The sequence below is a fragment of the Mus caroli genome, chromosome 14, assembly GCF_900094665.2.
Source record: "Mus caroli chromosome 14, CAROLI_EIJ_v1.1, whole genome shotgun sequence".
NCBI classification, from domain to species: Eukaryota; Metazoa; Chordata; class Mammalia; order Rodentia; family Muridae; genus Mus; species Mus caroli.
In genome coordinates this window covers 4,779,036-4,796,615 of record NC_034583.1, presented here as the reverse complement: position 1 = coordinate 4,796,615, position 17,580 = coordinate 4,779,036, and the positions used below count along the sequence as shown (strand labels likewise).

At 42.7% G+C, this 17,580-nt stretch overlaps 1 protein-coding gene across 4 annotated transcripts in view; it reads right to left on the bottom strand.

The window, feature by feature from the left end:
- Ptprg (protein tyrosine phosphatase receptor type G) overlaps nt 1–17,580 on the bottom strand; it is a 681,254-nt gene that overhangs the window by 496,793 nt on the left and 166,881 nt on the right. For all 4 annotated transcript variants that reach the window (XM_021181278.2, XM_021181279.2, XM_029468960.1 and 1 more), the window contains exon 2: nt 15,680–15,784. In XM_021181278.2, coding sequence (XP_021036937.1) covers nt 15,680–15,784 — 105 coding nt within the window. The remainder of the gene's footprint in view (nt 1–15,679; nt 15,785–17,580) is intronic.

The window sequence follows — 17,580 nt, the reverse complement described above, 5'->3', positions numbered from 1 at the left end:
TAAATAAATAAATAAATAAATAAATAAATAAATAAATCTTAGAAAGGAAGGAAGGAAGGGAGGAAGGGAGGGAGGGAGGGAGAGAGAAAGAGAGAGAGAGAGAGAGAAAGAAAGAAAGAAAGAAAGAAAGAAAGAAAGAAAGAAAGAAAGAAAGAAAGAAAGAAAGAAAGAAAGAGAGAGAGACATTAGTGTTTGCATCTTAACATTTTCTGTCTCCCTTGGCCAGAGAACCCACTTCCCATAAAACAAAACAAAACAATGTGCTTTGATGCAATTCTACCCATGGATCATGGGGACAGACCTTCATTTAGCCCTTGCCAGATATTGTAGTCCAACACCAATAAACCAATAAAGCTGTTTAAATCTATGAAACTAACCGTTACAAAGCATAAAAGCTTCCCAGTATCTGAAATTAATTCCTGCATTAAATCATCCCCCTTCAAACGACGTACATCACACCTGTAAGTTGTGGTGAGATAAATCCAGGACTAGTTGTGACAAATGTGAAGATTGTTGGGTTTTTAAATTAATAAGTCTGTCTCTGACAAGTTCTAAGACCATAAACAGAAATTCTAATAAATGTATATCCATGATGACTATTTTACAGACAAAATCTAAAATCAATTAATATAATTCTTATTATTATATTTCCTGTCCTCCTGATGCATAAATCTTTTTCCTTCTTTAATGAGATCTCAAAATACATCACATTATTCCCTTAACTTAGATCTTAAGTCTTCTGTAGTGCACTGCAGTGTCTGTGTGAAGAGTAAACACGGGGGTTTCCCACCTTTCATGCAATAGCCTAGTTTACCAAATAATTTAACTACCAGCCTATGAACAGAAAGATAAATGCTCTTCATACAAAATGCAGCATAATCATCAAGAATAGAGTTCATTTAAAGATAAATATAAGTAAAGTATTTAAATCAAAATTTATGTATTGCAGGAATATCTCCCTGAGGGAAAAGTTTAAATAATTTGGTGTAAGAATGTCATCATGTACAGGAAGAAATCAAAAGGTTAAAGACCACAACATAGCATTCACTCCCCTGAACACAGGCAACTTTCAAAACAGAGAAAGCCAGTTCTGGTGGTAACAGCCTTGACAGCCACCCAGCCAGCAAGGCAGGAAGACTGCAAGTTCAAGACCAGCCCTGGCAACTTAAAAAGTAAAAAGCGGACTGGAGATAAAAACAGCTCAGTGGGATTGTTTGCCCTTCACACACAGGACCCTAGGTAGGTTTAATCTCAATTTTTAAAACAGAGTGGTTTTACAGTCTCTGCTTTCTAATGCAAATGTCTTGATAGTCAATGGTCATTTCATTATTATTTTTAATTACAAAACTTTCCTGTGTAATCATCATGCTAAACAATGGATCAGGTAGGAACCTAGCTTCCTTTTCAATAAGCAGACTGTACTTCCACCACTGATATCTCGAGGCTGGACTCATAAATCCCAGCAAACTTAATGAAAAAATCATCTTCGAAAATGAAATCTCTTTTTAATAGGACTGATTTTCTTTTTAAATAATTATAGGACTGAGAAAGAATCCAGAGGCAGTGATAGGGAAAGCTAAAAAAAAAGATTAACATCCCTCTGGGGAGTGAAGTATAGTTCCTACGGCCTTCACCATCAACAGCTTTTAGACTTGAGCTCTAGTCACCAGGAACACTCGGAGATAGGTGCACAAACAACACACAATCAGAACCAGGAATGTGGGGAGGCAGGCACACAGTCAACAAACAAAGTGACAAACCACAGTGACAAAATTTGACAAGGCTCTAGCATTCCAACTGCATTAGAGTGGGCCTGACATTAGAATGATCTCACCCCTTCTCGAGCTCCTCAGAGTCCTGCAGGCACACCTGGAGGTCTACAATGGTGGTCAGGATAAATATTATATTACAGTATGCTTAACCTACTCTGTGAGTGGCTGCCATAGGTATCAAAACTTCACTTTCGAAAGAGGAAAGAAGACAATGGCGAGTCAGAGCTCCACAGAGACAGGGACTACATGAATTTAACCTTTAAACTCAAACCTGTGCCTGAGGGCTGAGGACTGAGCTGGGAAACAGTACCCTGCCATGGAGGAAGCTGAGGGCATTAAGGCATGGATAGATAACCTAACGTAGACGTAGACCCATCACAGGGCTCTTGTTGATCTGTATGGAGGTGAGCAGTACACTCCAGGAGCTACCCGTGGATGCTGCTGTGTGTATGTGCGTGTGTATGAGCAGTGTTCTCAGTTCTTCCCTTTTCTACTTCACCTCTTAAAGGTGATCCCAAGAAGCTGCTATTCCCTTCTCAGGCCTACAGTGATTTGAAAGATTTAAAACTGGGCACTATCTTTTCTCTCATGGTGCTACACATAGCCAGCTTACTCTTCAGGGATCTTCCCAGTTAGTGTGTGCGTGGATGTGATTTCCTAATGCCCTCCTAGAGTAAAGAGTTGACGCCTGGAAGAAATCACCATGGACTTTGAAGTGAAACAATAATAATAAAAGCAATCCCCACCTCTCTGCTACAGATGCCATCTTTCATTGCCCCATATGGCAGAAAAGGTGGACTTCTCTCCATGACCAGACTTGAGACCCATGTGCTCAACACTTCACAGTAGAGTTCTGGAATGGTCCACAAGCCTCACTGCCTATGTGCACTGCCCAAGTTTCAAAATGCACCAAGCATCCTGCCACTCCCTAGACTGTAAGCCACAGCAATTCCCTTCACCACGTCAATGTGCCGGATGGGTGAGATAGGCCAACCTCTAGGGCTGGTGGGCAAGTCAAGCCGGACAAATCAAGAACTTGCAGTTTCAGTGAAATTCTCTTTCAAGAAAGTGGGTAAAGACAAAGAGAGGAAGATACCTGATAGCAAACCTCCAGTATGTACATGTCTGCATCCATGTACACACACACACACACACACACACACAAACCCCACTTTAAAAAAAAAAAACAAAGCCATAAATCTGGGTGAATAACAGCATACAATATCATAGTGACTTACAACCTAAAAGCAATTCTCTTCTGAAGCCTCTAAGAGATGCTTGCCCAACTCTGGTTTTACTGCATTTAAGCCAGACAGTCCTTTCTTGTGGGATTTATCTGCTGTAGGAGATGGAAGACTACACCCTGGGCCTCCATCTACCTGCTCACCAAACCATTCTGAATTGTAACAAACAAGCAGCACCTTCAGACTGCATTTATGTTCCCTAAGGAGAGAGCTGGGAACTGTCTCCATAAACCAACAAAAAGCTCATATTCTAGGGCATAATGCTGAAGCACGAGGCTCCCACTGAGGTGGAACTAAATTACGAGTGAGCTGTGGAATCATCATTTAACACTTCTGACCTCTCCCCTTTTGCTTTTGCCTGGAATGCTCGGCCTCCATACACACTGGGCTCAGCCAATTCCCCCAAACCCATTCTTTTAGTCAGTGATTGGCTGCAGCATGAGCATGCGATAAGATGTAGGCTGTGAAATATGAAGGTTGACTAGCCAGGGGTTGAGGTGATTTGAGAAGCAATTTATGATATTTGCTTTACGAAAGAAGACATGAAGGGCTGGGAGAATTCCTTAGTTCTTGCTGTATAAGTATAAAGATCTAAGCTTGATCTCCAACACTCACATAAAAATCCTGGCATGCAGGGTGAGGAATCGAGGCAGAAAAACCAGGATACTTTCTTCAGCCATTCTAGTCAACAGGCCAGCTCCAGGCTCAATGAGAAACATCTCAAAAAAATATGACAGAGTTGCACAGAGGAAGATACTCCACCTGGATGTTGGCTTCCACATGCACGGATGCAGGCAATGCACACTCACGCACGCGCGCGCACATACACAAACAAGAGGTGTAAGTTAGGAATACTTTCTATTCTTCTCTGTGCCCTATATAACTCTGCCATTGAACCTCTGCAACTCCTGAAGCCATACCAAAACCTTAAGGAGACTCTGAAGATCAAGCCACCCAGAAGCTGACAAAGCATGGAGAAGGCACACCAAGCCATCAAGGCGGCACAGCAGGAACAGAAGGGCTACCCAAAGATACCCTGTGCGGCAAGACATAGTAAACCTATCCTTACAGTTTAGCCACACATCTGTGGTCTTCTGAAAATCTAACACCTCCTAACTCATCCCAAACAGTTGCAGATACTTACACGTGTTCCTAGAAATAAGTTCTGTGGGATTGGGAGGGTGGGGGAACCCTGGTGATACTACCGGCTACCAGCTGCAGGGTACCACGATACTCACACAAAACAAACCCTGACTAGCTAGCTCTTTCCTCTACCTCAGGTGAGCTGTCCAATGGGCCTGAGTACAGAAACATCCTTTTCACACCCCAGGGGATGCTGAGAGAAAGGGCAATCATACAGGAAAAGGATGTCATAAAACCGCTCATTAGGAAGTGGTGTAAGAACTATAGCCACAAGCCTTTCAGAAAGTGTTAAAATCTCATGTCAAGAAGAGACCACCAAATAATTACTTAACATCAGTGCTAAGAAAATACTTCCCATTATCACAGAAAGTTCCAAGAGCAGCCCCACCTCACCCCCCAAACAGGCCTGGTTCATCTTTACCAGCACTTACCAAAAAGTGCTGGAAGAAAGTCACATTTTGTTCTCCTTCTAAAATTTCCTGATGGCCAATCAATACTGACTATGCTAATGGCACGGCTAAAAGAACAACAGTGTCTGAATGTCTGGACCTAGGGGACAGGGAAGAAAGAAGAGCCTGCAGGAGGAAAACAGGCCAGGGAGAGCCAGAGCAGAGCTGCCAGGTGATGGCTCTGGGAGCAGGAGTTTCCTGTAGGTTTTGGGAACTTTTTTGTGCATAAAAAAGGAGGGCTTCAAGGTAAGAATGTGAAGGGTCATTCAGGAAGACTGGATCTGTGGCTTTCCACACATCATGGAAGATAACAAGATCAACTGAAGCAATGAAGCAGCCCCTCACGCCCCCAAGACTGACTAACTGACTCTCCCCCTCTCTCCCTTACTTCCCCCCTCCGTTTCCTCCTCGCCACGCCCCCGAAATCTAGCAAGGGCTCAGTCACTTAAGCACTTGCTGCGTTCAGCCACTCCTCAATGCCAGCTGGAAAATGTATGTTGGTTGAAAGAAGGTGGATTCCCTGGCTGAGTAGCCAGGTCAAGGAGAATCCTGTATCACCAAAGAAAATATTACAGATCCCAATCAGCAATGCCTTGGGTTGTCCTCCAGCCTCCACTCATGCTCACATACCAGAGAGTCACAGGGGCTGGTAGAGGCCTGGTGTGGAGATTTACTGCAGGAGCCTGAGGACATCCTTAAACATGGAAGAAGTTCCAAGGTAGTTGCGGGAGGCAGGCTGGGACCAAGTGTGAATCAAGATGTTGCGCTATTTATTTATATGGCTAAATGAGGTCCACACTGAGAGTTACATCGAGAATAACATTGAGCCATGGTTTCTGAATCAGACCCTACACGTTCCCCCGACTTTTAGCCCAGCTCCAGGCAGCCCTGCATCCTATCACCTTTCCACCTTACAGTAAGTAGTTTGTCTGTTTGACAGCTGGCTGGCTGACTACTTCAACTTCTCTGTGACGGCTCTACTGCCTTCAGAGGAAGGTTGACTGTGCCAGGCTAGAACGGTAGACTATTGTTTAGATGAAACTGTTAACTGTTTAGATGATTTTTTTGTAAATTGACCAAATGTTTATAAAATCTTCAATGTACTTTAACAGGAAATTTAACATATCCAAACAGAAAATGAGCAGTTGTCCCAGACAGGAAAGACACCAGGAAACTATGGCATAACATCCTAAGATATGCTCCTCCGACTCTGGGGCCAGACAGATCATTGCTTGGTATAAAAATACCTGAGCAAGTGCGGAGGCATGGAAAACCTACTTGTGCCAAACCTGAAATTTCTCCCTGACTAAAAACCACTAAAGAAGGAGTGACATTATTAGAATAAGAACTGGCCATTTTTTGGATTAAAATAAAATCACCTTCAATGTTACACTCACTGAAGGCATTATTTTATACTCCAGTGATGTTAGTCAGGGGAAAGGGAGAGTTCCTAAAATTACTAGCCAGTGTTTCTCAAGAAGGCAGCATCAGGACCTGAGAGATGCATCAGCAGATAAAGTCAATGACTGCCAAGCCTGAGGATCCAACTCCAATCCCAGGAGCCACAGGGTGAAAACAGAGAACCAACTCCAGTAACCATGTGTGAATCAAGATGCTGCCTTCTGACCTACCTTTGTGTTTGTTCATCTACGCCTTCTCCCCCATGCACACATACACATGTGCGCATGTGAAAACCAAAGAACAGTTTTAGATAAAACCACAAAGCCAGCAAGGTCAAAAGCTGGGTGTGGCAGGACGGTGGTGGCACATGCCTATAATCCTAGCACTTGGGAGGCAGAGGCAGGCAGATTTCTGAGTTTGAGGCCAGCCTGGTCTACAGAGTGAGTTCCAGGAGAGCCAGTACTGCACAGAGAAACCCTATCTCAAAAAACCAAAAAAGCTGGGTGTGGTAGTGTATGCTTTCGATCCAGATGCTCAGAAAGTTCATGAGTTCAAGGCCAACCCGGTCTACAAGAGGGAAGACAGCAAGACATACTAACAGGTCTTAGAGATGAACAAAGGACGGTGTCTGCATGTGAACAGTTAGAATGGCACCTCCTGTCCAGTAGGCTGATTTAAGAAGATGAAGACACAGTTCTAGCTTATGGAGAGAGCACTGCTGCATTTCTTCGCCTATCCCCAGATCTCAGTGGCGTATGATGAAATGAGGTTTGCTGAAAGAGACAGCTGGCATGCTTTAACAACATGAAAGAGGATTAAGAAGGTTCATGACTCTTACTAGAGTCAACCTCAAACGAGCTCATGCACCCTAACCTTGTAACTCATTTTGCTTTTTGGATTGAAGTAAACCAAGAGAAAAGTCAGTCAGTCTCAAGGCATACAGCAGATATTTGGTCCAGACCAGCCTGAACTTCCTTAATGCAGTGAAACCACGATACTTAACTGACTGTGCTACCACGACCACTTCTCCAGGAAAGGTGACAAGAAGATAAGGAATGGAAGTCCAAATCTGCTTAATAACCTCAACAAGAAACGGCCACTAAAGTGGCACTCGGGATGATTCCAGCCAACAATATGTTGTCAATGAAGATGCTCTAAACCACACCTAACAATGTGCAGGGGCTAAGGGCAGGACAGTTGTTTTCTCACATCAGACAGTTGGTTTATAAGCTGAGCCGAAAACAATGACTGTGTGTTGTTAGGGATGAAAGGCAAATCTGCAGTCTTTAAGTAACTCTCACAGCACTGTGAATCCCTGCTATGTGGTTATTAGATGTGCATCGGGCTATATGTACTTTCCCTTTGAGTGATTAATCAAATCTTCCCACTCACCCACAACCTCCCACCCTGCCCCTCAAGGAGCCAGTTTCAAAGGCAGAAATATAATCCTTTCACATTCATAACTAGGAGAAAAGATGTATGGCTTTGATCCATCACAGATATGAAAACTATATACTTCTATATGACCCTGTGCCTTGTGCAGGCCTACTGAATTTATGGGCTAATGAATATAAGGATTTATGTTATGTCAAAGTAAATATTGACCTTAGCTCTGCCTCGGTCAATATTTACTGCTTTACTCAATAAACCCTGATGTTCATTTTCGAGCCAAGTCAATAGCAGTTCATTAATTTCTGCATGGTTCATATCAGCATTTTATAAAATGTTTCACCTAAAAAATTAGGATACAGAGTGTTAAAGAGACCAAAGTGGTATTCTTCCCTGTGGCTACATTTATTTCTAGGCCTCTCCCTCCTTACTCTGTACCTTCAACTGTTACTAGCAAAACTGCACAAATCTAATACAAGTCCGCAATCAAGCCTAAGACACAATCTTCTTTTAAAATATGCATATATTGGCATAAGAAATTGAAGCACTCTCAAAATATTTCCATAATATGCAGTATTTTTAAAACATTTGCACAGAGACAATCTCATTTATTTCTCAACAGGAACGTGTATAGTCTCCACAGTTCTCAGTCTATTCACAGTGGGACCGTATTATCTATATCACAGCAGTACATACTGTGGTTTAACCTACTTCATTTTCGTGGCTACTTGTAAGCATTTCAGCATGAGCTCCTACTGAAGGTCATGGAGACTGCCTTAAGTGGCATCACCTTAGAGACATGTGCAAGTGGTTTTCAGAGGCAGGTTCCTAATGCCAGTGGCAGGGATGAAAGAATGACATTACTCAACCTTCCACTAGGGTGAGGCAGCGCTTGCTGTGCGTGCTGCCAAGCCTGACCCTGTAAGTTATATCCACAGAGCTGTCCTCTGACCTACACACACACACACACACACACACACACACACACATACACACACACCCTTACGAACAATTTAATATTTTATATTCTACAGATGTTCTCCAAAGTCCACCAAAATACTCCATATCAAAACTGGGAGCTTCAGAGTTAATTTAAAACTGAAATCTGGACTGACTTATACCCATTTTTAAAGACCCATCATAGGACCAAATCAAACTTTCACCAATGATACCACTTGACACCAAGGCAGTGCTGGGAAAATGGTTCATCTTCCTAGGAGTCCCTCACGAGCACAGTCATGTTCACTTCTGGTGCTCGACCTGAAGAACTCTTAAATTAAGAAACATCTCTTAAGAGATAATACCATGAAACATTAGGGAAAAGGGTTTTTGCTGTTTGTTTGTTTTAAGAAAAAAGAACTCAAAAGTAAGAGAACAACAGAAAAATATGAGTTAAAAAAAAACTTCTTTAAAACAATCAAAGGGGAAAAGCCAAATGTGACCAAGTGTTTAGAGACCCCAAGCATCTGGCACCAGATTTGCCTTTAAATAGGAAACCAGAAAAAGTTGCATCATGTGCATTCTTGCTCACTCTGTCTTGTAGCCGACGATTAAACAAAAAGGAAACACCAAACACATACGAAGACACAGTGTCACCTACAAGTTACTTCCTACCTTGGGAGCCCTCCTACCCTAAAACATTTATTTGAGAGCACGAAAATAATTGCAGGTGATGGTCATGCATGCCTTTGATCCCAACACTCAGGAGGCAGAGGCTGGCAGAGTGAGTTCCATGAGAGCTGGGGCTACAAAAAAAAGAAACCTCAACCCGCCCCACCAACCACACCCAAAAACAACAGCAACAACAACAACAAAACAAAACAAACAAAACAAAACAAAACCAACAAACGGGATCACAGAAATAAAGGATTACTCACCGTTTGGACTCAATGAAATAAAAATGTAAAGAACGCGAGAAATATGGAAAAAATGACACATCTTGATAAGATTATATCCAAGGTTTTAAAATCATTACAATCAACCATCGCTCTCCTTCACATTTACTCATTTTAAATTAAATATGATGCCACCTTGAGACTCCCCTGGCATCATCCTAGAGAACATCATCTTGCTTTCTCACCTGTGTCCAAACAGTCATGGACCTGTGTTGGTTTGAATAGGCCCACATGTGTTTGAATGCTTGGCCCATAGGCAGTGGCACTATTAGGAGGTATGGTCTTGTTGAAGTAGGTGTGGCCTTTTGGAAGAAGTGTATCAGTGTAGAGGCGGGCTTTGAGGCCTCATATGCTCAAGTTAGACCTAATGTGGCACACAGTCTCCTACTGCCTTCAGATCAAGACGCAGAACTCTCTCAGCTTTTTCTCCAGCACCATGTATGCCTGCATGCCTCCATGCTTCTAGCCATGAACTAATCCTCTGAACTATAAGCCAGCCCCAATATATGTTTTTCTCTGGAAGAGTTGCTATGGTCATAGTGTCTCTTCACAGCAATGGGAATCCTAAGACTGACTCCTTAGGGCTTTTTCCTTCTACTCCCCAAAGCCCCAATGATAGGCCTCCTCACAGCAGAGTCTTTTCTTCACATTTGGAGTACAAGAAACATTCTCTGGGGTCTGTCATTATAGCCCAATACCTGGCATTCAGTAAATAATTCAAAATGGAGCAGAAAAGAAAAGCTGACTTAAAAGCTGCAACCAGACTAACAGGGGTGTGTAGAAAAGAAGGAAGTCTACTGTCAATAAAGAGGAGGTCAATAAAGATGAGGACCCACCCCAAGTGTTGTGGGAGAGGTCCATCAAGGCAGTGCTGGGAACCCAAGGCTGATTATATCCCTGCTCAACTCTGGCACTGCTGCAGCCAATCAGGAGCCATCTACTGCAGAGATGAAGTCTAGGGAAATTACTCCCTAAGAGACCCTGTAGGAGGCCTCAGGAGAACAATAAACAATACACCAATATTAACATTAAAGCTCTCCGTTCTGCAGCGCCTTCCATTCTTCCGATGACAAAAGCGGCCTTCTGTAGGCATGTGTATTTTGATTTACCCTGTACAGACATTCTTAAAAATAGGCATGGAAATGTAATTTTAAAGCAGTTAATTATATCCTCAGTTCACAGGGGAGCTCATTACTTAAAGGGCTCCAATGGCAAAGTCTTCTGTAAATCACCCACTCTTTTATCTGAGTATCAGAGCCCGTTAGTGAGCACTGCATCACTCAGCCTCTGATGCAGAGGCTCTCCTTTGTCTGCCCATCCATCTGTCCAGCTAAAAACGGACACGGAAGCCCGATCTGGAGGCACATTGCTACAATCCCAGGACTCAGGAGGCTGAAGCAGCATGAATTAAAAGCTAGCTCTGGTGACACCACAGTGAGACCCTGTCTCACAAAGAGGCATTGAATCTGCAAAATCAAATGAAGCACAGTGCATGGCAGAGAGATAAAAGGTAAAAGCTATAAACTTTGTCCTCAAAAACTGTACACTCAACTGGGAAAATGAGCCACATACCCACACACAGAGAGACATGTGCTTGTGGAGTAGGGTGCAGTTAAAAGCCAAAAGAGCAAGGTAAAAACCCAAAATTCCTGTGTGTGCCACAATGCTTGATACCTGAACCTCACAGCCATCTTCAGGACAGTCCTTCATTTCCATTTTACAGGTAGTTAAGAAAGATCTATGATATGCACTGGTTTAAAACATAGAAGCAATACCTGTTAGGATAATCCTGTCTAACCTTCAGCTTGCCCAAGGACACAACTTCCCACAGGGAATTTTGGCAGTTTTGATTTTGGATTCCTCTGAAGATGGGAGCCACTCCCACCCCTACCTGGACTCATATTTCTTTATATGCAAACGCAAGTACTAGAGATGCAGAGAATCCACGGTCAAAGATGGCACAGCCTGGTTTCCTTCCAGTGTTTGAAAGAGAAGAGCGAATACACATAGGTCTAGAAAGATACTTTACAGTTCCAACTGGACTGCTTCTAGATTTGTCTCTTATTTCTCTTTCCTGCAACCATGACCTATCCAACATATGGTATTTTCATGTAAAAAAAAATTACAGAAGTTCTGGGCACACTTCAAAATGCATAAACTGTCATTACCTGAAGTTACAGAGAAATTCTACACCTTCCATGAGCTAAAACTACAGAAGACAAATTGTTTTAATATTTCTAATAGATATTTGAGAGGACTACATTTTTCTCCTTCTGGTGTAATCCTTCATGAAATTCCCCATAAGGAAAAAAAATCCAAAGATAAAAAGCATCCTGAAATGATAATCTTGGTCCCCACAAGCAGCATCTAGAACCAGTGTCTCACTTTTGATGGGTGAAGTCTTCACTTACTATAGGAACATTAACCCTTTGCTACAGTAACCGAGTAAGGACCAGAGGGGGAGACCCATCTCTGGATGATGCAATCAGAGTACTACAGGCTCCTCAGCCATCAGTCCTGTGTGCCAAAGTTGAAGAAATTCTATAAGCCTGTCAATGGGCAGCTTCCACATCAAATACAGACATCTGTGAGTATGCCAATGAATCCGTGAAAATCAAGTAACTATGGTCATATGAGAGTAAACACAGACGTGCATACATTCTACTACTCAAGTTCAGTAGTGGCCCTGGCCTAAGAAGCTAACCCCAGCTCAAAACTCAGTCTCTGAAGTGACTGTGTGGGACAGTCTAGGAATAATGCTGTCAGTACTGTCTGCCAAACATCGAGAGAGGGAACCCAGACACTATTTCCTTGACCCATCCACAAACACGACCCACCTAATTCACACTGTCTCCTTGAAGTCCTTTTCCTAAAAGGGAGATGCAAAGGCCATCCAGAAGGTGAGGATCACAAAGGAAACCAAAGATGGCTTCTGCACCCTGAGTAGCTCTGAATGAGACAAAGACAAGGCTCTGCTCAGAACCCAAGCTATGTGAAAGTGAGCAAGGTCTAGAGAATTTTTTTTTTCCTGTGAAGGGTCAGATATTCTCCATTTTCCATCAAAAGTCCTTAGTTGGGGGTTGATGAGATGGCTCATTGAGTCAAGCACTTACTACATAAACCTGATGGTCCTGGATTCCATGTAGGGTGGAGGAAGAAAACTGACTGCCAAAGATTGTCCTGTGACTATCACATATATTGAAGCACATGCAAGTGTACACACACACATGCATGCCATGCCCACACAATAACCATATGTCTTAATTATAAATTAATTAACTAATTTACACACACACACACACACATTCTTAGCTCTGAAGTTGTAGTGAGGCACCACAGAAAGTACACAAAGTAACAAATGTGGCTGTATTACAATAACTCTCATGTATAAAATTGGGCGGAAGCCTACAGCTTCTCCACCTCTGAACTCACTGATTCTTTCTACAAACTTCATTGGAAAGACACCAAGGGCAAAGCATGTAAATCCGTGCATGCTAGCTCAGTTCCTCAGCCTTCAGTACTGCTGAGTGACTATGGGGAAGGGTGACAGCTCAAGGAGAGCTTCAGGAACACCAACAGTGAGTGAAAGAGAAGCGGAGTTAAGACCAGCCAAGGGCAGATGGTCCTTGATGACACAGACTGCACCAAGCAACTGCACTGGTCATCTCATCTCACATGCACAACACCCTGGGAAGGAACCGTTGTTAGCTATGCCAGCTTCCCAGAGGGAAAACCAAGGCTCCCTCCAAAATCAGATTCGGTGTTACCAGCATTTGACACAGGTCTATACATCTGTACAAGATTCATACTAGACATACTATATGCCCTCCCCGCAAAGTTCAAATGGCAATATCCTCGGAGGAACTAAATGGATCACAGAATTAGAGGCATGATGGCAAGATCTGGTCCATTAAACTAATCTTTCAGACGTGGCCTAATTTACCTTTGCTATATTTAAAAATGCCTCACAACAAAGAGCCTTGCTTCTCTCAAGCCTGCATTTTAAGCAGCATTTATACCTCGAAGTATATCCCAGGAGTGAGAATCCCAGTCTGCTGTGATTCTAAGGCACCAGCCTAAAGTGCAGAAAGTAAACCGATACCAAGCCTCACTGCTCCTGCTCCTCCGGTATCCACGGGTAAATACTGAAAAACACCTTTGATAATCCCCAAATCTTCTTGACATCAGAACCAATCCTGAGCCACCTCCACAAAATAACCACTTGGAAAATGGTTTCAATATATATAGGATGCATATAGGATGAGCATTCTGACTCAGATGAGGACAGACACAGTGTACAAGTGGAAGATTCTAGAGTCTAGGCTCCAAATCATAAAGGCATTGTATAAAATCATTTTTGGGTGTTTGATACATATGAACTACAATATCCTGTTCAGTCTCGGGCTCCATCCCTGAGTGTATGTGTAGAGATCTAACTTTGATTGTCTGCCAGACCCAAGAATGTCAGATGCGGTCCTCAGAGTCCATATGAACTGTCTTCTTCCTCTGCTCCTCTTTCTTTCACTATATCTAATAAGTGGCTTGAGAAACTCCTCCAAACTCGTCAGATCCGTCGGGGGTTGGGGGGAGTGGGAGCCTATTTACCAAAGCAAAATTTGAGGGACTGCAGCCTGTGAACACTAACCAACTGGCTACCTGTTCTTGCACAGCCTATGAAGGAAGACTGCTCCTGAACACTTTGAAATGCTCAGTTATAAAAAAAAAAAAAAATCCAAGAGAAAGTATTGCCTTGAAACAGGACTCAAGTTCGAGGCCTCACAAACGATTTCATCACCACACACCCAGGCTTTCCAGTATCATCTAGGGCCACTCTGATGCTGCGCTGGCAGGGATGAGTGCTATAGCAAAGATTCTTGTCTGGAAAAGGTCTAGAATATTTATGACCTAGATCTTTCAAGGTAAGTATAAGTGTGCCAGTCCCTAAACGTGAACTATCAGCCTTCAGCTGGAGGCAGAACTCAAACCCAGGCACATATACTCTGCTACCCCAGAAGAGAGGAGTAAGACCCACCTGTGATAAGGGCATCAACAATGACGCCATTCCATAAACGCCACCACTCACCTCCCCCTGGCTGTACTTAGTACTTAATGGGAGAAGTTTGGCTTCTTCACTGCCATTTGCAACAATGTCTTATAACTTCCAATTTCCTGCCTAACTGCATTATTACTCTAAATTGATGAACTGTAAATAACAGGCCACTTTACGCCCCTTCATGACTGATCCCTCAGCCAGAGAGTACACAATGATAAATTTTCTTTGCATGACTTGGCAAGACGCTATATGTCTATAATTTTGACCTCCATCTCCCAATTTCCTTCATTTATCAGAAAATGGTGAGAGAAAACTCTAATTGGATAATTCGAATCACAAAGGAGGAGGTGGGGTGGAATTCTTCACCATCATTGTGTGTGAGCGGCTAAACAAAACAGATTTAGCCACTCTCCCTGCAGGGACAGGAGATTTATCAGCAGACAAAAGAATGCAAACCGCCAACAGATAAGGGGTAATTAAAGATCAGGTCTATAAATTTTACACTGACATAAATTTAACAAGATTTGCAGGTGGAGATTTGGGATTGAAAAGGAAGCCCTAACTCTGAGGAGAATTGCAGTAATTCTATATGCAACAACACTGCATACTCCATAGATTTATTATGAAGAGTAATACCCATGCCTCTGAGCTCTCTCAAACAAGGAACCTGAATTATTCAGTGCCACAGTAATTTCAAAGTGGCCTGTCTTCTTCAAGTATTCCTCCTTAATTCGCTATGATCCATTTTTCCATAAATCCTGAGTTTTAACATCTCTTTTAAAAATAACAAAGCACCTAGTGTATTTTTCTAGTTAGTTAGTTAGTTAGTTAGTGCATAATCCAGAAAGGCCTCTAAAGGCAAGGAAGTTATTTCTAACGTAATACGCACTAAAATTATAATAAAGCATTCTCATTTCACTGTCTCAAAGGTGCAAAGTAAAACCGAGCTAGGGTAAGAATGGCAATAAGGTTAACCGGTGAAATTTGAAAATACATTCGAATTTCTTGAGCAATGGGAGAGAGACTCTACTGGCTCTCCAATGCTTTATGATGCTTAGCTGGGACACCACATGTCCTAAAGGCAACACAACAATGTCTTCCAAAGAGTTACAAGTTTGGTACAATGACTCATTAATAAGAAAACTTCAGTGACAAACTCATATTGGTGTGGTGCGGGTTTTCCAGATGGGGAAGCAGGAAAAGCAGGCTTCAAAATTTCAACTTTTAACAATGCAAACGGTTTTTGAACAAACGGGAGACAGGACTCAGGCAAATCTTGATTCTGATTTTTTTTTAACCCTTCCAGGGCACTAACCAACACAGCTACACTCACCAGAATATGCCCAGTATGGGTCTCCGGATGCTTTTCGTCTGCGGATCTGCACTGAGCTGTCCTGTCTGCTCTCCTGCAGGGTCCCCACATAGCCTTCAGTCAATGCTGGAAGAGATGGAGAACACATTGAGACAAGTCATCAGGGCACAGGACAAAAAGAGGATATTCAGACTCACATGGCGATGCAATTTACAGAACCACAGGTCTTAGGGGCTGGCTATCTACTAAAGAGAACCTCCCTTTTTGTTTTGTTGTGAGGTGGCTTGTGCCTATAATCCCAACACATTTGGCTGAGGCGGAAAGATTGCTTCCTGTCCTAGGCTGGATGGGTTACAGAGTAAGAGCCTGTTTCAAAAGAGAAAAAAAAAACTATAGGGAAAGCCAAAGCAAGGCATTAAATGCATTAATTGTTCATATTAGTAACATCTATGTGGTTTTATGTTTGGATTTAGGTTGCGGTTTGTTTGTTTGTTTGTTTGTTTGTTTGTTTTGAGATAGTGTCACTCTGTAGCTGACCTGCAACTGACCTTGTAGATCAGACTAGCCTCAAACTCACATTCTCCCAGCTGGGATTACAGATGTAGCCCCCAGCTAAACCTTTACTAGGTACTTAATATACATTATATTATTAGTCTACACAACACCAAGTATGGATACAAAGGTCTCAGTGATAAGAAATATGCTTCAAGAAATGAGGAAACTTCCACTTGCCTAATGTGTGCTTTGAATTCTAAGTACCTGAATAAATGAGTGTTCTGGGCATAAGAAGCCATCTGGGCCCATGTTCTCTTCCTTGGTATCTGTTACATGTGGGAGGAGGGGTGGGATTTCAGGTCCAGGGACACTCACTGAACTTCAGTGCAATAAAAAGCACACAGGGGAACCGAGAGCCAAACAGATGCATCAAAACTAGGGCCTTTGCCCTGGAAGCAGTCTCATCCACTGAAACCGCATCAGGGTGAATACCCATCTTCCATGCCCTTAGGCCCACAAATATTCCCTGTGGTCCTGAAGAAAGCAAAGTACAAAATCGTCCACTACCAATGCTCCAAGGGAAATACTGCATAATGGCCACCCACTTCTGAAAACTCAAAATGAATCTAATCCACCCAACAAAAGCCAAAGGAATCTCTACTGCTGTGGAGAGTTTCCATCTGCCCACTCCAGCATTCAAAACCCATCCCTCCTATCCTCTCCATCTGATGCAAATTGCCTCTGGTGATGAGCCTACACCTGAATGCACAGATGTGTACAAAGATGAATATCACAGGTGCACAAATCCCAAAACAATACACACCTCGCACCTATATTAATATTCAAAAGCACCCAAACAAAATCAAGTCTGCTTTCAGGAAGAAAAGAAAATGGTTAGGAGAAATGTACATTTGCTTTGAAATGAGGATAGCAATGGGAACTACCGTATATTTTCTGTTCAGATAAGTCAGCAATGAGGGTGCCAGGGCATTAGCTTCGATGAGAATGTGTCGGCCAGTGAAAAAGCACTTCAACTGCAAAGACGAACTTAAGACTTGCAACCAGGGCTGGAACCTAGATGCTCCTAAGATGAGTCCTTAGTGGAAATGTGAGTATAAGAAATTCCAAATGCAAATGGAAAACCTGCTATCACTTCTATGTGTTCACTAGTCCTAAATGACAAAGTAAGAAGAAAAAAAAAAATCTAGGTCGTTGCCCATTGTAACCTGCGAGTGAAATGTGGCCACTCACCATCCATTCATGTGTAGCTGAGCCCTCAGAGTGAGTCCACCGTTCTTACCCAGATCAAAGGAAAGAATCCCCCCCCCCCCCCCCAACCACGCTCAACCATCAGCTCTCTTTTTGTGCATACGATAAATATTTTAACGCGTATCTGTCTATTGTGTTTGCTGCAAAGCTTCAAAGCC